Source organism: Aquarana catesbeiana, linkage group LG06 (assembly GCF_042186555.1).
Source record: "Aquarana catesbeiana isolate 2022-GZ linkage group LG06, ASM4218655v1, whole genome shotgun sequence".
Lineage (NCBI taxonomy): Eukaryota > Metazoa > Chordata > Amphibia > Anura > Ranidae > Aquarana > Aquarana catesbeiana.
Window position 1 is genome coordinate 99771950 of NC_133329.1, and position 20347 is coordinate 99792296.

General features: G+C 43.6%; 1 protein-coding gene across 4 annotated transcripts in view; it reads left to right on the top strand.

Moving 5' to 3' along the window:
• The window catches only part of ARHGAP17 (Rho GTPase activating protein 17), a 203659-nt gene that overhangs the window by 132245 nt on the left and 51067 nt on the right, over window positions 1-20347 (top strand). For all 4 annotated transcript variants that reach the window (XM_073636513.1, XM_073636511.1, XM_073636512.1 and 1 more), the window contains exons 3-9: window positions 8184-8288; window positions 11513-11589; window positions 12363-12474; window positions 12616-12692; window positions 15204-15315; window positions 15757-15825; window positions 18233-18314. In XM_073636513.1, the coding sequence (XP_073492614.1) occupies window positions 8184-8288; window positions 11513-11589; window positions 12363-12474; window positions 12616-12692; window positions 15204-15315; window positions 15757-15825; window positions 18233-18314 (634 nt within the window). The remainder of the gene's footprint in view (window positions 1-8183; window positions 8289-11512; window positions 11590-12362; window positions 12475-12615; window positions 12693-15203; window positions 15316-15756; window positions 15826-18232; window positions 18315-20347) is intronic.

The following is a 20347-nucleotide window of genomic DNA, read 5'->3' on the forward strand; positions in this document are numbered from 1 at the left end:
ACGTCACACAGCAAAGAGCAGAGTGTAATCTGAGACCTGAGTGGAGGGAATGAACAATACACCTCTCTACACAGTATCATAGGAAAACATGCGCAGCTGAGGCTGTCAATCACCTTTTCTTTACTGGAGCAGGTCAGGGACACCCCCTGTGATTCCGTGGTGTCAAAATAACCTGTCAGAAGTGAGTTGTGCAGATAGCAGGAGGAGAGAGCAGATAGGAACCACACTTGGTGCTTTGGATTGAAGTTAGTACACACTGTAAAGGGGATATGCGTTGTTCCTTTTTTCATCTTAGAGGTTTACAACCACTTTGAACCTCTTTCCTCCAGATGCAGAGAGTGCCCCCCTTATCTCTTGCAATGACCTTAAAGCGGAGTTCCAGGCTCCCCCCAAAAAATTAAGCTAGCAGCTACAAATGTGGTAGCTGCTGACGTTTAATATAAGGTTACTGACCTGTCCAGGGATGCAGTGATGTCCTCACCCGAGCCGATTCTTCAATCTGCTTTGGGTGCGGGCACGGTCATTGTAAGTAAGGGAAAACGGCAGTGAAGCCTTGCGGCACCAATTTATTTTTTGGTCCACAAGGCTTGTTTTTGCGCTAACTCCTCTCACTAGTGGGGTCTCTATGGAGCCACTGCAGCATGTGTGCTCCCCCTAGGGAATGCACTGTATGTATGTGCAGCCCCTCTGTGTGGCAACACGGGGAACCTGTGATCCTTCCACCTGCTTTTGAGTGGTGGGTCAGCCCGATGCTGAATTTTAGCACAGAAGTCTATAATGTTGCAGCGTCCATGCACACAGAATAATGCACAAAAGTACTCATTGGACACGTAATTTCTTCTCTTCGGGGGAGAATATGCTCCTGACCGGCAGTTGGGGGGAGAGCTGCACCATGAAGAAACAGGGACACATTTAAGAAAGGTATATAAGCCATTATATACAGAATATTAGAAAACTAATGCACTTATTGAGCATAGTAGATGTATTTTTTTAGGGATTTTTTTTTTTAATGGAGGGTGGCGCGTTCATATTAATATAAAGTGGAGAAGTTTGCCCCAAATTCACTATATGGACCATATGTATTTATACATGATGGTCATATCCCCCTCAGTTGCCTTAGTTAACCACTTCAGCCCTGGAAGATTTTCCCCCTTAATGACCAGGCCATTTTTTGTAATACGGCACTGCATCGCTTTAACTGATAATTGGGCGGTCATGCAATTCTGTACCCAAATAAAATTGACGTCCTTTTTTCCCCACAAATAGAACTTTCTTTTGATGGTATTTGATCACCACTGCGTTTTTTGGGGGTTTTTTTGCGCTATATTACAGGTCCACGTCCAATCAGCTATGCAGAGCAGACATGAACACAGCCCGCTGTTCTCTATGGGGTGGTCAGATGGAAATGGACTGCATGTCTGTTTGCATCCAATTGTCATCCTATCCGCCAGACGGATGGTGAACGTATCCTGATCCATCTGTTTTTAGCGGATCGGATGCCGGCGGGTGACAGCAGGCTCATGTCTTCTGACATCCCCGCCCCATAGAGAACAATGGGTGGTCCGATCAGGCCTGCCCGAAAAACAGACAGGCAGACCCGATCGGTCTTCTGGGGTGAAAGGGGCCTTAAAGCGGAAGTTTAGGCATGGCTTTTGCATCGTTACATTGGTTTGGCTTGGACCAATGTCAATATGCCGATTCCTGTTGACGATAGAAATCGCTGTAGCAGGCAACACTAGCAACTGCTAACTTTCAGGTCTCATGCCGGGTGACTGCCCTGCTGCTTATTGAACACAGGAACTTTCTCATTTGGCACCAGCACCATGTAGAGAACACTTTGCATTTTCTCAATGAATTGGATGAGGTGCGGCAGTAACATCACAATCTCCACCTCATCCAATTGGAGAATGCTTTCATTCACAAAATGCAAAGTATTTTCTGTCTGGTGCCAAATAAGAAACCTCCTGTGATTATTATGAAGCAGGGTAGCAGCTTTGCACAGGACCAGGAACCTACATGCAGTCACTGTAGTAGCTGTGCTTCTGTGGGTTTCGGCCAGATATGGCACATATATACGTCCAAGACCTTGCTAAGTGAGGCCTAGTTATCACTACTCGCCTCCACCATCACAGGAGTGAGCTCTCAAACACTCAGCTCAGACTTACTGCATCAGAGGAGAGAGAGCGCATGTGATGGGGGTTTTAATCTGAGAAAAAGCTCACTCCTGTGATGGTGGAGGTGAGCAGTAATGACTAGGTTTCACTTAGTAAAGTCCTGGGAGTATTCCAGTCAGGCTTCATGAGGTATGTAAATGGCCTACGTCTATAGTATAAGCATTACTCAACTTTAGTAAGAGTTGCACAGTTTGTTTCTTATCTACAGACACCCCTTATCTGCATAGGCAGCTTTTTTGTAAAGGTCATCAAATCCGAAGCTGCACTAGAAATGATTAATACTCAACGAATAAATAACATATAAATAAAAAAAGAAACATTAAAAAGAAACGTTACTTAAACATAAAAAGTCCTTGTGAATGAAGAAAATCTCCTCTTAAGTGCTCACTAGATTAGTGACTATCCATCACCAAATGGAGAATGGCATCCTTGTGTAAACCACCATTAGTAGAAAGATTGCACACTTACCCGCTGTGTATGACCTTCTATCTCTGGACTGGTCATAAGGGCTCAGGACAAAAACATCCAATTCTAGATCATCAGACAATGGCTCCAACCACTCTCTCACAGGAGACCAGGAATCTTATAGTCCTCCACCAAACATCCTCTCATTCGATTCTGTATAGGGACATGGAAAACAAAGTGCTCCAATAGCATAAAGTCTTTTTATATTATTAAAATCACACTTACATCAAGTTGAGAATAATAGCGGTATTGTTATGTGCACTGGTCCAAATCATTTGGTGGAGGGGGGATTATGGTGTGGGGTTGTTTTTCAGGAGTTGGGCCTGACCCCTTAGTTCCAGCGTAGGGAACTCTTAAGGCGTCAGCATACCAAGATAATTTCATGCTCCCAACTTTGTGGAAACAGTTTGGGGATGGCCCCTTCCTGTTCCAGCATGACTGCGCACCAAGACACAAAGACAAGGTCCATAAAGACACGAATGAGCGAGTTTAGGGTGGAGGAATTTGACTGACCTCAACCCAATAGGACACCTTTGGGATGAATTAGAGCAGAGACTGCGAGCCAGGCCTTCATGTCCACATGAGTGCCTGACCTCACAAATGTGCTTCTGGAAGAATGGTCAAACATTCCCACAGACGCACTCCTAAACTCCTTTGATGGTGGAGGTGAGCAGTAATGACTAGGCCTCACTTAGCAAAGTCCTTGGGGTATTCTAGTCAGGCTTCAGGAGGTATATATGAGAAAATTAAATAGGCTATGGGGGTACCTCATCCTATAGATATTTTAAAAGATAGAACTGATATGATGGACTTTAACGGTACCAGTAAGGGACATATAAACAGAATTAATACTTGATGTCTTTATTAGAAAAAGTGAAGATTCATTTTTACATACATAAAATCATTGAAAATTACTTGGGTATCACTACATTAGAGAGCTCTGTTTTTACAACTGTCAAGAGGTCAACGTGTTTCACATCCTTGCTTCATCAGGACCTTTATATTATTGACTTAAAACAGATTCTGTTCAAAAACAGAGAAAAAACATGTAAGCATTATTTACATTTGGATTACATAGGAGCATAACAGAATTATTCCAAAGAATTATCCAATAGGGTGAAAAAATAGCATATATGGGGACTCGCATCTAGGTAGAACCCATAAAAAAATGACGTGTCTTTAAACACAGAAACACAGAAGTAAACACATTAGTCACTATAGATAAAATATCAAAAGATCATGTAATTTAGTCTGGAAATGCCACTCAGTGTGGAATCAATACATGAAAACATAGGTTTGTCATAACAGTGTAGTACTCACAAAGGATGGAGTCTTAATGGAGAAAGGGAAGGAGAAGGGGTATGAACATCAACCAAACGGCACATCAACGGGGACCCTGCAGTTTCTTCAGTGTTATGACAAACCTATGTTTTCATTTATTGATTCCACACTGAGTGGCATTTCCAGACTAAATTACATGATCTTTTGATGTTTTATCTATAGTGACTAATTCTGTGTTTAAAGACACTGTTTGTTGGATCACTCTCTTATGACACCTGGCACGTCATTTTTTGCGGGTTCTACCTAGATGTGAGTCCCCATATATGCTATTTTTTCATCCTATTGGATAATTCTTTGGGATAATTCTGTTATGCTCCTCCGTAATCCAAATGTAAATAATGCTTACATGTTTTTCTCTGTTTGTTTTAAATCAATAATATAAGGTCCTGAAGAAGCAAGGATGTGAAACGCGTCGACCTCTTGACATTTGTAAAAGCAGAGATCTCTAATGTAGTGATACCCAAGTAATTTTCAATGATTTTATATATGTAAAAATTAACCTTCACCTTTTATAATAAAGACATTAAGTATTAATTGTGTTATATGTCCCTTACTGGTACCATTAATGTCCATCATATCGGTTCTATCCTTCAGGAGGTATGTAAATGGCCTACACCTATAGCAAAAGCATTCTTCAACTTTAGTCAGAGCTGCACAGTTTGTTTAGATCTATAGATTCCCTTATCTGCATAAGCAGTTTTAGGTGAGCTAACCTTTTAAGCAGAGTGGGGCTACATCTGAGTTGAGACTCCAAAAGCATTTAAGCCCTCAGTGTACAGCAGCTAGATTTGGTAGGGGACACTGATATGAGCAACAGCTGGTTCCTCAGGTAGACATAGAGCAAAGAGCCATAAAGTGTATATAATGCAGGTAGGTCACTCAGGAGATGGTATCTAGTGTCAGTGACCTCCAGAGGGGCTTGTGTTCCCTATACAGTCCAGGTTGTCACAGAGACTGGGCCCCTGCTGCTCACAGGTACACATACAGGATGTCTGCGCACACAAGCAGTGGGAGATGGTGCTTGTTCCATTTTAGTTCTTTCTGAATATAACATGCTTTCCTGTATCATACAGAGAACTTGGCATGTTTTGTGTCTCTTGGCACTCTGGGCCAAGTCTGAGTCACCAGCCCTGGACTGAGCACACTTGCTTATCAGGTGGAGAACAGACTTCTAAAATGAAAATAGACATTTTAACTCTTAAACCGAATGGCTTTTTGATCCAGTGCTATAAAGGATGCCATATAAGAGAGAGACTTCAGGAACTTAATATGTAGAGTCTGGAGGAAAGAAGGGAAAGGGGAGACCTGATTTGAAACCTTTAAATACATCAAGGGAGTGAATAAGGTTCAGGAGGGCAGTATTTTCAATATGAAACCAAAATCAAGAACACGGGGATGTGACCTCAAACTGACTGGAGGAAAGTTGAAAACTAATCTTAGAAAGTATTATTTTACTGAAAGGGTAGTTGATGCTTGATTAAAAAAATGGGCAGACTCGATTTACTACTGTGTTTTGTTTTTTTTTTCTGCAGTCACTTTTCTTTGTTTCTACTTTTAAGGTATCTTAGATCCCTAGCCAAACAGCATCTGCACTCACGCAGTCTGATCCCTACCTGAGCTGAACCCAAGCCCTTTCACCGCTCACAGGCTGGCCTGTATCCTCCTCGATTCCCCGCAATCAGCCGGGTGCCAAGGCCCTGGAGTCCACTCTTGGTCCACTGTAATCCACCATCCAAATAACAGACCATACACTGAAGACATTGAGCTTCAGTCAAGGTTAAATGCAATGACAGCACATAGCTCACTTCCACCCAAAGTCATTCGCCCAACATATTTTACCTACAGGATGGGGATCATATACATCAGCTAAATTACCTGCTGAAAGACTCTGTAATCTTCTTATTCCCTCACCCTTGCCGCTCTTCAAATCCGACAGGCTGACACTTATATCCTATTGCAGATCTGTAATTTCTTGTTTTGGAAGAATAATGGAAGCTGCCTTTGTTTGGCCACCTCCTCAATATTCCAGCTTGACTGGCTGTTATCCTGACCCTCTGTTTTCAGAACGCTTTGGAAAAAAATGTGAAGATCAGAACAACAAGAAGTTTTAATGCTTATTAATATGTCTGCTAGGTGGTTAGCATTTAACAAAGGAAAGGTCAGCAATGGTATCCTCCATTTTTTTTTTTCTCTCTTATGGGTTTTCTTTAGGAAAGAGAACTGGTAGCATGAGTTAGTAGTTCTCAGGTGATAACATTTTTTCATTTTGGGTAGAGTAGGGAAGGGCCAAAAATACTGTTGGTTGCCTGTTGAGGGCTTTGTAGCAGTGTCTATTTAATGCCCACCCTCTGACCGACTTATGCTAACCTTCCCTACTACTTTGTTCCTCTGCAGTCTGAGCATTGTTAAAGTCCGTGATGGAGCTTACACACTGTTTGATCATTTTGCCCCTCCTCCTCAAGTGACACTGTTTGGAGCTGGCAACAGGCTGCTCGGTCTTCTAGGTCTGTATAATAGGAGGTCACGTAATGGAACAGCAAGTATTAGAAATTGTGGACCAGGACCCTGGGTAGTTTGCAGATGCTGCAATGGAGCAACAAGTAATAGAAGTGTGTGGACCAGGATTTGGAGGCAATGGTCCTGAATAGAAAGTGAGAGTATACACATTTTTAACAGCTTTTTATCGCTGTTTGTGTTGACTTTGGGGAGATTTATCCCCACTTTATGTCCTGGGGACCATTGCCACCTGCACTCAAATTGAAAGAAAATCTTATAAAAAGGATCTTATAAAATTATATATTTTTTTATTTTACAGCTGTCACTTTCCATTGTAGGGTTGCATTGTCCTTATAGGACCACAAAAAAACATCTTCAACACTACAAAACAAACTTTTGTTGTAAATAAAGTGAAAACATGGGTCTACACTATTCAGTCAGAACACTTTCTTTTATAAGGGTCAGCAGTTTGGCGCTTGAATCGCAGGGATTAAGGTGGAATTCAGCTGTGGGACTCTTACCCCTCCCCATGTGATCTGATGTCAAAACTTGGAATGAAATGCAAGGCTCTATTTTCTTCCTTGTGTATGTTAATCTCCTCTGATTCTGAACAAGGTTCTTTCCTCCTCAGTGCTTCGTTTTGTAAGGCTTCATTCATAAGTTTTCTTGCATCAATCACAGGTTCAGTTAAAGGGATGGTTCACATAAAACCTCAGTTTAAACTGTTACTGTTCGCTTGGGGGGGATCTTTATTGATGTTGATACATATGATTTGAAACTCTCATTATGCTAAGGATATAAAACATTCCAAACCTTGCTTTCTGAAAATGTTAGCTGCCTGGCTGTCATATCCACCCTTTAGCTTCAATATTTTGAATCCTTGATCCAGAATAAGCGTGTATAAATGACTTCTGACTTTCCTGGTCTGCAAACTTAAACCAGGTCAATGACTCAAACTAAAAAAGCTAATGGATCAACATATTAACCAGACAGCTATCTTTTTCAGAAAGAGAGTCCCATTACGCTATGTGACCAAAACTATGTGGTCATCTGACCATCACATCTACCATATGGCGAAAAGTAGGACCTCAATCCAAGTTGAGTTTGGGTGTTTCCAGTGAAGGGTACTGTTAATACTGTAGCATACAAAGACATTTTAGACCATTGTGCTCTTCCAACTTTGGGGTAACAGTTTGGGGAAGGCTCTGTTCTGTTCCAGCATGACTGTACCCCTTTGCACAAAGCCAGCTCTATAAAGACAAGGTTTGATGAGTTTGGTTTGGTAGCCCGGAGACCTCACCCCAACGCTATTAAACACCTTTGGGATAAAATGGAACACAGTTGTATTCTAGGTCTTCTTGTCCAACATCAGGACCTGACCCCTCATAGGTTCTTTTGGCAGAATAGACACACATTCCCATGGACACGTGCCAAGATCTTGTGGAAGAGTGAATACCCTCAAAGAACGGGAGGGGGGGTAACTCCATATTTAGTCCAGGATGGTTTTGGAAGGGGATGTCCCAACAATAGCTGTGATGGTCCATTGTCCACAAGCTTTTGACCATATAGTGTCTGTCTCGCTCTTGTGCTCTCACTCTCTCTCATGCGTGACACTTGATGTATAAAAAGTTAAAACTTTTTTTTCTGTGAAGTTTCTATATGGTATTAGAGGCTTTTAAAAACAAAATGTTGTGCTTTATTTTTTAGATTGAAAGAAGGCTTGACAATGTTCGGTTGGTGTGCCACAATTCCCACAAAAGGCTCCTTGGCTGTTTGCAGGGACAGCCCGGCACTGATTCTGATAAGAGATATGTAAGTTTTTGCTTAAATTTAATGACTGAATAGAGAATCTAGTTTTGTATTTTAGAACCCAATAAAATCTCAAGACTGACATCACTGCAGTGCCAGTACTGGGATGCAGAAAGGACTCCAAGTTCAGACTCGTGTAGACTAATCTTTCTTTACTCAAATTTGAAGCAGCCATGTCATGTCTTTTAGATTAACCTAAAATGTGTAGTGTTGTTGAGCTTTAAGGGACTGTTTTTTTTTGTTTTTTTTTCTTTTGTGGGCTGTGGGCATATCCTATTCTTTTCAGATTCTTCCTGTTTCAAAGGGACCACAATTGGTTGCAAAAGCTGTGCAAATGCAACAACCTCATGCGTTTGTGTGGTGCTGCTTTCAAACAAGTGTCTGTCTATCTGGGCCCTTTCACATTAAAGCTGAACCCTAGGCAGACACCTGAATGCATATAAAAATACATATTTAGGAGCTGTTTTACTTGCCAAAGGATTTGTATTTCTGCCCATCAAATTTTGAGATTTACAGCCCCTTGCACAGCCAAATCAACTACACCACTTAAAGGGTAGCTCCACTTTTAGGGGAAAAAAATAGCAAATAAAAAAATACAGCATATACAATTGCTACAAGTCATTTTTTAATTGAATGGTATCAAAAATTACCTTTCTTTTTCCAACTGCAGCTCTGTAATTTTCTGTAAAATGTAATATGGCACCCTGGAGGTGTTCTGTAAAAAAGATGGTGTACACAACGCCCCCCAGAAATGTCATTTCCTGCTTGTGATTGGCTTACTGATTTTCCCAAAGGTCTGCACTAAGATATAAACCAGATTATAGGCATCCCTTGCAACAAAAATCACATTTTTGACTAGATTCTCCCAAAAGGGAAATCGCATCTAAAGGGATGCAGACCATGCCACTTTCCTCATTAAAACCCTGTAAGTGCAGCAGCTAAATGATAATTCTATAATAACTCCCATTCACATTTATTTTGCACATGGACACAAACAGCTAATTCTTCAGAATAACAAAGTTAGGAATATGCTACACAGTTTGGTAAAATCCCTGCACTGAACATAGATCACCCAGAGGGGAATTTTTTTTTTCCTCAACAAAGGTGGAGTTACTCTTTAAGTTATGGAATGCATTGATGTCCTCTGTCCACTCTCAGCCTTCTGACTGGACAAATGAGAGCAGCAACAGATTGATGAAGTCGTCATTCTGTCAACTTTGCAATCTCCTCCTTGCAACCTCCTCCTATCAGCATACTTACTAGCTATCACAATTGCATGCAGAACATCAGATTGACTCCTAGTCATTCTCCCAGTCTAAGCTCTGCTGTACAGGGGATTGCTGAGAGTTTATAGCAAGTCCAATCCAGGTACTTTACACTAGTTAGAGTAAAAAAAAATGCATTTTGTGCTTTAGAACATGTACTTAAAGCTGCATTAATTTACGACTTATTTCTGCTTGCAGCTCAGGTTTGATGGTGGCTCACCAGCTGGTCTTACCGGGGCCTGGCATTTTTCTTTTAATTGAAGCAAATTTTGTAAAAACAGTTTGCAACATGGCAAAATAAAATAAAATGGTGTTTATTTATTAAAACTGGAGAGTGCAAAATCTGGTGCAGCTGTGCATGGTAGCCAATCCGTTTTTAGCTTCAGCTTGTCCAATTAAGCTTTGACAAGAAACCTGGATGCTGATTGGTTTCTATGCAGAGATGCACCAGATTTTACACTCTCCAGTGTTAGTAAATCAACCCCAATATTTCTCTATATGTACATGTGTTTTGGATGTCATTTTTGACATAATAACAAGGGTTCTTCTCAAGTAACTTCGACTCTGCACAGGCTGCAGAGTAGGTGGAGAGGCAAAGCCACAGAATGCTGAATGTTGAAGTCTTCCCTTCCACCACCATTACAATGATCACCCCAAGAATCATATGGCGTGGGAGAAATTTGCCTGTGAAGTGTTAGATGGTTAGGATGTTTTACCCCCTTTGCAACTTTTGCAAGCAACAGACATGGGACGCAGGAAGCTCAAAGGAGGAGCATGCCTAATGATGTCATAGAGATATTGCTTTGTCATTGGCCAAAACAAAAAAAAAATATCATGAAAACTAGGGGTGCAACAGATCGAAAAACTCACGGTTCGGATCGTTCCTCGGATCAGGAGTCACGGTTCGGATCATTTTCGGATCAACAAAAAAAAAAATCTCCCCCACTGTAATATCCACAATCTCCCTATTGGCAGGGTATTGGCAGAGTATTGACAGGGCATTGCAGAGTATTGGCACTGCTGTCATCTGATCTCTCCCCTCCACTGTACAGATCAGTACACAGAGGGGAGAGAGGAACTGGCGTCATGACATGACGCCAGTTTGTTACAAGTGATTGCTCCGTCATTTGACGGAGCGATCACGTGCTAAATGGCCGCCGGGTGTACCAAGATGGCCGCCGCTCCGGAGCTAGGCCGAATCCGCAGCCTTTCCTATGGCCAAGGCCACAGAGCGCTCCGCGGATCGCGGGTGTCCCATACGGATCAACCTCCGCGAATCGGATCAACCTCTGCGGATCGGATCACGGATCGATGACGATCCGTTGCACCCCTAATGAAAACACATCAATAAAGGCACGAAAAAGCGCATGAAAAGCACAGATTGACAAATGTGAACCTAGGCTTATACTGACTACAGTAGACTATTTTAAGTGAATATTCGCTGCTTCTAAGCACAACAAATACAATTTAATTTTTAATATTCAAAGCAAACTCCCCCATCCCTCCATATCTCCATGCTTTGTTTTGCTGAGAAATCACTTCTAGCATATTTTGAGTAAGGGCAAGACGATTCATGTAGTAGCATTTACTTCCTGGAATCCATCTGCCTTTAGCTCAAGCATGCAAGCGGGCAGGCATGCTTAGCTGAAAAAAAAACTCCATCCTCCTGTCCTGAAGAGTCCCCAGATGTATGACATCATTTGCCTAGGCCTGGAAGTCGGAAAGTAACTAAAGAAATGTAATAAAGTTTAAAACAAGTGAAAATGATCTACTTTCCTATCTCTTTACTAATGCTAGCTGCATAAGGATAAGGATTACAGATAGTCAATGTTGATTGAGAGAGTGAAGTTCCACTTAAAAGCTGATTAAATATTGGTTACTAGGGTTTACTGTGCATGTGGTTTTGCATCCAAAGGTATGGAATTCTTTGTGTTTGGTATTAATCTTGTGTTTCTCTCGCAGAAAAAGCTTCCTCTCATGGGTTATGCCCAGTCTATGATGGAAGGATGTACCCAGCTTAGCGATGAAACCCTTTTAGGGTGAGTTCATTCAAATTTTGGTTCTGGTCCACAACAAACTTTTGTTAAAAAATGGTTTATAAATGATATAATTGTGCAGTTATGGCTTAGACATAAAGTGGAGCTGCATGTAAAACTGAGATTTATGTTCTGGTTTGAGTTCAGTAGGCTTGGTCTCAAAGTATGCCTATTGCGTCTCTCCAGACTCTGCTGGGTGATTTTGCCTAATTTCCAGCATACATGTGATGGACAAAGCAGTGATTTTGAGGCAGTCTGATGTTACCTGCTAAACCAAGGATCTCCAAACGTTCTAAAGAGCTAGACTGTGGACAGCGTTGTAGAAATTTTCCTGACATCAGTAGGAGTAAACTTGGCCACATTTGATATTAGGTGGAGGAATAGTGCCCCGTTGTTGGTATCCTAGGAAGGAATGGTGCCCCATTGTTGATATCCTTGGAAGGAATAATGCCCCATTGTTGGTGTCAGTAGGAGAAATGGGCCCCCGTTAGCGTCAGTTGGCAAAATAGGGCTGGATAAAGGGCCGCAGTTTGAAGACCACTGTGCTAAACCATCGCTTCAAATGTACTAGGAGGAGGGACACAAAAATGCTGCACAACTCACTTTGGTTCAGCCATACCAACCTTCTACTGGAGAGCAGTAAAGAAATGTAAAGGGAATAAAACCTTGTCTAGATTGGAAAGAACCATTTTGCATGGAGTTCTTCTTTAGGGCAGTTGACTGCCCTCAGTCTGTGTAATGAGGCTATAGCATAACCAAGCTGCTCTGATTTACAGGAAGACGTTGTACTCATGTGCAGAGGCAGAGCAGCGGCTGGCCCAGGAGCTCTCCTATCATGAGATCCAGATTGAGAAAGATGTTCTGGAACCCCTAAACCAGATGACTGAGGTACATTCATACATTTGAGTTCCACTGAGTCCCATCCATCTGTCTCTGATGGCTTATATTCTAGGATTTTAGAATGGAACCTCTTTCTTGCCATGTTTATGCAGTTTAATAACCTAAGCTCCATTTCAATTGTCCCCACAGGTAGAAATCCCCAACATTCAGAAGCAGAGGAAGCAGCTGGCCAAGCTGGTGTTAGATTGGGATTCTGCACGAGCAAGGTGAGGAAATAAGACTCAATGAAAGATATTCAGTGAACTCTCTCCTAATTGATGTGTAATTTCTTCAGCCTTTAGAACATTATCATATTGCATGGGTTCAAAATATTAATTCTATGTAGTATTCCCTTTCTCTCATATTACTGTGCTGCCCATTAAATGCTTTTCTTATTACTTCAGTAATCTCTTCTGTGTGCTGGGCGGATCCCTGCTCTGTGTGTGCTGGGCGGATCCCTGCTCTGTGTGTGCTGGGCGGATCCCTGCTCTGTGTGTGCTGGGCGGATCCCTGCTCTGTGTGTGCTGGGCGGATCCCTGCTCTGTGTGTGCTGGGCGGATCCCTGCTCTGTGTGTGCTGGGCGGATCCCTGCTCTGTGTGTGCTGGGCGGATCCCTGCTCTGTGTGTGCTGGGCGGATCCCTGCTCTGTGTGTGCTGGGCGGATCCCTGCTCTGTGTGTGCTGGGCGGATCCCTGCTCTGTGTGTGCTGGACGGATCCCTGTTCTGTGTGTGCTGAGCGGATCCCTGCTCTGTGTGTGTGCGCTGGGCGGATCCCTGCTCTGTGTGTGCGCTGGGCGGATCCCTGCTCTGTGTGTGCGCTGGGCGGATCCCTGCTCTGTGTGTGCGCTGGGCGGATCCCTGCTCTGTGTGTGCGCTGGGCGGATCCCTGCTCTGTGTGTGCTGGGCGGATCCCTGCTCGCTCTGTGCGTGCTGGGCGGATCCCTGCTCGCTCTGTGCGTGCTGGGCGGATCCCTGCTCGCTCTGTGCGTGCTGGGCGGATCCCTGCTCGCTCTGTGCGTGCTGGGCGGATCCCTGCTCGCTCTGTGCGTGCTGGGCGGATCCCTGCTCGCTCTGTGCGTGCTGGGCGGATCCCTGCTCGCTCTGTGCGTGCTGGGCGGATCCCTGCTCGCTCTGTGCGTGCTGGGCGGATCCCTGCTCGCGCTGTGCGTGCTGGGCGGATCCCTGCTCGCGCTGTGCGTGCTGGGCGGATCCCTGCTCGCTCTGTGCGTGCTGGGCGGATCCCTGCTCGCTCTGTGCGTGCTGGGCGGATCCCTGCTCGCTCTGTGCGTGCTGGGCGGATCCCTGCTCTGTGCGTGCTGGGCGGATCCCTGCTCTGTGCGTGCTGGACGGATCCCTGCTCTGTGCGTGCTGGACGGATCCCTGCTCTGTGTGCGTGCTGGACGGATCCCTGCTCTGTGTGCGTGCTGGGCGGATCCCTGCTCTGTGTGTGTGCTGGGCGGATCCCTGCTCTGTGTGTGCTGGGCGGATCCCTGCTCTGTGTGTGCTGGGCGGATCCCTGCTCTGTGTGTGCTGGGCGGATCCCTGCTCTGTGTGTGCTGGGCGGATCCCTGCTCTGTGTGTGCTGGGCGGATCCCTGCTCTGTGTGTGTGCTGGGCGGATCCCTGCTCTGTGTGTGCGCTGGGCGGATCCCTGCTCTGTGTGTGCGCTGGGCGGATCCCTGCTCTGTGTGTGCGCTGGGCGGATCCCTGCTCTGTGTGTGCGCTGGGCGGATCCCTGCTCTGTGTGTGCGCTGGGCGGATCCCTGCTCTGTGTGTGCGCTGGGCGGATCCCTGCTCTGTGTGTGCGCTGGGCGGATCCCTGCTCTGTGTGTGCGCTGGGCGGATCCCTGCTCTGTGTGTGCGCTGGGCGGATCCCTGCTCTGTGTGTGCGCTGGGCGGATCCCTGCTCTGTGTGTGCGCTGGGCGGATCCCTGCTCTGTGTGTGCGCTGGGCGGATCCCTGCTCTGTGTGTGCGCTGGGCGGATCCCTGCTCTGTGTGTGCGCTGGGCGGATCCCTGCTCGCTCTGTGCACTAGGCAGATCCCTGCTCATGCTGGGCGGATCCCTGGTCGCTCTGTGCGCTGGGCGGATCCCTGCTCGCTCTGTGCGGATCCCTGCTCGCTCTGTGCGCTGGGCGGATCCCTGCTCATGCTGGGTGGATCCCTGGTCGCTCTGTGCGCTGGGCGGATCCCTGCTCGCTCTGTGCGGATCCCTGCTCGCTTTGTGCGCTGATTCAATCCCTACTCTCTGTTCTCTGCTGATTCATGATCTGTGTTAATACCTACGGTCTGTGCTGCGCTTATTCCCAATCTGTGCTGCACTAATCCCCACTTTATCATGTGTAATATAATACTATGACTCATTTTTCTTTTACTACCCTGAGCACTGTTTTTTAATATTGCAGCTCTCATTTATCACTTATACTTTCTCGGATTGCTGCAGTGAACTAAACTGTTATGTTATATTGCACTAATCCCCGCTCCATCCTATCACTTCACTGATCCCTACCACCTTTTGCACAGTTCCAATCTCTACTTGCCCTTTACTATGCTGATCCCTATTCACCCTTCACCAAACCTTCAATGCAAGGGTCCCTTTCTACTACACTTATCCTTTCACTTCTTGTATAATGAATGCATTTTATCCTGACACTTTATTCACCCTTTGTAAAATAAATACAATGTACCATGTGCTACACATTGCTTCACCTTACATATTCTGCTAATTTTTGTACCCGCAGGTATAACCAGACCCAAAAATCTTCCACCGCAAATTTCCAGATGCAGCCTGGCAAAATGGACTCTCTGAAAGAAGAGATGGACGAGGCGGCCAACAAAGTGGAACAATGCAAGGTGTGTGTACGGCAGAGACTGCTGGCAGGGGGGTGTACACATTGGTAACATTTATACCTTGGTAACAGTAACATTGGGTGTACAGCATTTATTTCTGTTTATACTGACAGATCATATATGTGAATGTTTTTAGAAGAAAGGATCAAGTGAGGAAATTAAGGATTTCTATATAAACAGGAACTAAAGATTGGTTGTAGACCAGAGGCCATCCACCCTGTCCTCAGGGCCCACTAACAGGCCAGGTTTGCAAGATAACTGAAATACATCCCAGGTGATATAATTTGCTGCTCATTGATTGCAATATTCTAGTCTGCATCTCCCCAAGGTAATACATAAAACCTGACCTGTTAGTGGGCCCTGAGGACAGGGTTGATGACCACTGCTGTAGACAAACAACCCTGATAACTCAGATCTTTCTGTGTCTCCCCACCCCCCTTCCAGGATCAGCTAGCAGCCGACATGTACAATTTTGTATCCAAAGAGGGGGAGTATGGTCAGTTATTTGTCTCGGTAAGTTGGAGATTTTATATCTTTAAAATAGAAATGGTTAAATACTGCATGTCCACATTTTTACTGATAATGTACACAAAGTGACAAAATGCTTTTAAGTGCTCCTAAGGACCAAGGGCCATTTGTGCTATGCAAGGTATACATATAAAAGCCAAAACTTACAGATGAACAATGACGATGTGCAATACCAAAAAAAGAAAATAATTTTGGGCTGAATCAGGAGCATTTGTATGAAAATCCTGTCTAATCTCATGCTTTTATATATGCATTTATGTATGTTTGTTTTTTTTAAGAACAAGATAATTATCTCTCGGAGTACAGATTGCCCTGTCAAATTAAAAAATATGTAGTGGTAAAAAAGATGGAGATGGTAAATATGTAATAGAAACCTACCTACAACCAGATGAAAGTAGATATCGTTAGTTCATAAGAAAATATAACAATCCAAAAACTCTGTATTAAACCAAGTTATAGTAGAAGTATAATTTATCTCCATAATAAGCTTTCCTTCTAAAGTGACTGTCTGCCCCGAAAAAGAAGGGGCACTCTTACCTGCCCAAGCCTGCGTTTTTGGCTCTGGTTCTTAACCCAAGAACAATTTTAATATTTGTGGCTTATTCGTCCTTAAATCTGAGCTCCAGTCCCCCTAATAATTTTTTTTTTTAAAAGCTCCCCCGTGATTGTCCGTTTTTACACATTAATATTTGCATACTGTTCATTAATATTTGCATACTGTTCTTAATCTGTCTTCATGCTAGTAAATTTTAAATTTGGCAATATCTTGCATGATCTCGGAAGCAGGCAGGTGCCATCTCGGAAGTGGGCATCTGAAGCCTGCTCATGTTTATTTCCGGGATAAGGTGCAGCTAGCTACCTAGCATGCACCTCCCCATCTAGCGTGGAGGAAGTTCCTGCCCTGTTATGGCAAACTGTCAATCAAACGAGGACCCAGATAGACAAGTGTGGTTGGGGAAAGCTACAATTACCGAAATATTTGATTATTATGCTTTCCGAAGAGTCAATGGGACTTGCCTAATAACGTCGTCGCAGCCGGAACAACCTGCCCGAAGACAATAAAAAAATTATCTACAAAAAAAAAAGAATAGCCATTTAGCATTGTATATGGGGGGGGGGGGGGGGGGGTTGGGGCATTGCAAAGAGAGGAATAAAAAAAATGTATAAAAGGGTGGAACGCTGCTTTAAATGTGGTGGCTACAATAGAAATAATACATATAGATCCAGATAGAAAACCAGTGTCATTGTATCTGTATGTGAACTGCAAAACACATACTCCTATGTAATGGGGAAAAGGAGAGGGATGTTAGTAGTCCAAATCAGAAGAGCAGCCTAGGATAACAATAAAATTGCTCCATAGATACAGTACAGTGGGTAAGCTTTGTTACCCTAGGATAGGAAACCTGTTACTAGAAGGATTGCCAGGTGAATTAAAAAAAAAAGTGAATGCAGCCACCACATCTAAGGACTGATAAGCCACAATATATTTCAGTCTTGTTTTTGGGTTTAGATATACTTTAAAAGTGGTTCTTCGCCCTGTTTAAAAGAAAAAATGTAAAGTCAGCAACTACAAAAACTGTAGCTGCTGACTATAAAGAAAAAAAAAAAAAAAAAGACGACACTCACCTGTCCAGGGGTCCAGCGCCATCCTCACCTGAACAGGTTCTTTACCAATCTTTGGTTCCCTGGTGCCAGCATGTTTACTGTGGGCAGCCAGCTGTGACTCCTTGCGGTTTTACAGCCAGCTGCCCACTGCGCATGTACGTGCCACGCTGCGCTTTGTGACTGGTCCCAAAGCCTTCTGGGACCTGTGACATATCCCAGAAGGTTGCAGGCAGGGGGTGAGGAGGAGAACTTCTGGTGCATGCACCACGGCGATCCAGCCAGAAGTAGGAGCGGGTACCCGTTCCCCCAAAACCACCCACCGCCCACCACCCACCCACCCACAAGGAGGGGAGGAGGGCATAAAGCAGAACTTCCTCTTTATGGTGATGTTTCTCTTTAAGAGCTATGCTGGCAGATGCCTTTGTAAGCTAAAAGACTCCAGACTTCTTTTTACCAATTGACAACAAGCCTTTCTAGATATCGGTCAGCAATTTTCATTCTGGCCCTTGCCGACTAAGGTAACCCATAGCAAACATATTTATTTTGTCATTGTTCTGACTTTTGCAAATTAGGAAAATGCAGTAGCTTGCTGTTGGTTACTGTAAATTACTGTTAGCGGTATGAAGAAAAGTCCCAGCGTTTTATATTTTTCTGTATATTTATTTTTGCCATCACGTTGGAGTTTGCCATTGTTAGTTTACCATGCCATTTGCACACACATGCTCATGATGTGTCTCACCTGTGTACTCATTGTGGCTTTGTTTTCTGTGTTGGGTTCTGTCTTCAGTTATTAGAGGCACAAGCAGATTACCATAGAAAAGCACTAGCTGTCTTAGAAAAGGCACTGCCCGAAATCCAGGCCCAGCAAGGTAATGAAATGCAAACACCCCTGTCTTACCTGCACTGCTCCCAACTCTGACCTTGTCTTCTTACACAGTGCCTTGTGTGTGCTTCTGTCTGCGGCCTACAGGGGGCAGTGTCTAAAACCCTGGCTGACCTCCACTTCCTGCTTAACTCTCACTCCGCAGTGTCTCCACTGCTCTTCTAGTGTTCTTCTGCCAGCTTTCTGATTTTTAACATAAACGTTGTCTTACTGTTATAACCATTCATAGATTTTTATTTTTTTTTATTAATCTTTTTTGCTGATCGTATCTTTGTTGAAGGATGTGTTTCTATAAAATGTACCCAAATAGGGTTACTTTTCATATTGGGGTTGTCGCTTTGTGCTGATTTTAAGCCAACTGTACTGCTTTAGATTGGGTCCTTTCATCTTTGTTATGCCCGAGAAGCCTGTCTGTGTACTCCAGGAGCCCATCTAACCCAGACAAACACAGACTCACCGAGCTATGTCAAGGTTGCTGCTACTGCCCATACACCAGGGAGGAAACCTCAATGGCCAGTAAAAGTGCTCTTATTGGTTTGTAAGCTATGGGTTAAGGCAGGTCAGACCTGCTAAGTCTGGTAAGTTGAACACCTAGGGTTGGGGGGTTCCCTATTGTAGAATGCCCTTTAAAATGACAAACCTTAAAGTGACACTGGGACACTTGTTAGGCATTACATACAGTACCAGTAGTAAGAGGCTCTATACTTACATTTCTGCTTGCCCATTTGTTTCCTCTCTGCTGCTTGTTGGCCACTACAGGTGTTCAATCGGCTAGATGGGTCAAATGCCTGTTTACCCCAACAAATGCAATGGTTCATCCTGATGTAGCACCGAAGAGGTGGTGTTTCAAGAAATTAGCCACTTGAAGAGCAACTTTTCTCAAACTTTTTAACTTGGAGGAACCAATATAATAACTTTCAGGTCTTCCCTGTCAATAATTACTACATCTACAGCTAATGGTACATTAGTGTGATACCATTAGCTGTAGATGTAGTCATTATTGGAGAGAGTTGCTTGAGACCTGAAAGTTATTTTAATGGTGCTTCTTAGTGGGAGGAATGCCCCCTTTACCGATAGCTAAAAAGATTATTGGTGTCAGTGGTTTCATATCTGAGGGGCAGAGTTTGTTCATTGCCAAAGGAACCCCTAGAAACCTTTTAAGGGAACCCTAGTTGAATAAGGCTGGTAAAGAGTATCTTTTATTATAGATATGCAAGTCACTCTCACCAGTGGGTAATCACAAGAATTTGATTAGAATAAATATGATGTTCCACGCTAAGATAGCATAATAGCTGCTGCCCACCCCAGCTAAACCCATATGTGTGGGATCAGTAGAGAGTTATAAGAGAATAAGGTGGTGAAATGGCACTGCTTTAGTGCTTATTGTGTAATGTAAAAATAAAATTAAATACATTTATAGTGTAATGTTACTTTAAGTAGCGAGGACACACTAATGTGTAAGTGTGTGAAGTGTGCAGGCACAACTCTGTCTATTAACGTCAATTAACCACTTGACCACTGGGCACTTAAACCCGCTTAATAACCAGACCAATTTTCAGCTTTTGGTGCTCTGACATTTTGAATGACAATTACTCAATCATGCAACACTGTATCTATATGAAATTTGTGTCCTTTTTTTCACACAAATAGAGCTTTCTTTTGGTGGTATTTAATCACCGCTGGGTTCTTTATTTTTTGCGCTATTTAAAAAAAAAGACTGAAAAATCTGTAAAAAAATGCATTTTTCTTCGTTTGTTATAAAATTTTGCAAACTAGTAATTTTTCTTCAAATATTTTGGCCAAAATTTATACCGCTACATATCTTTGGTAAAAATAACCCAAATCGGTGGATATTATTTGGTCTTTGTGAAAGTTATAGAGTCCAAAAGCTATGGTGCCAATATCTGAAACTTGATCACGCCTGAATTACTGACGGCCCATCTAATTTCTTGAGGCCCTAACATGCCAGAAAAGTACAAATACCCCCCAAATGACCCCTTTTTGGAAAGAAGACATTCC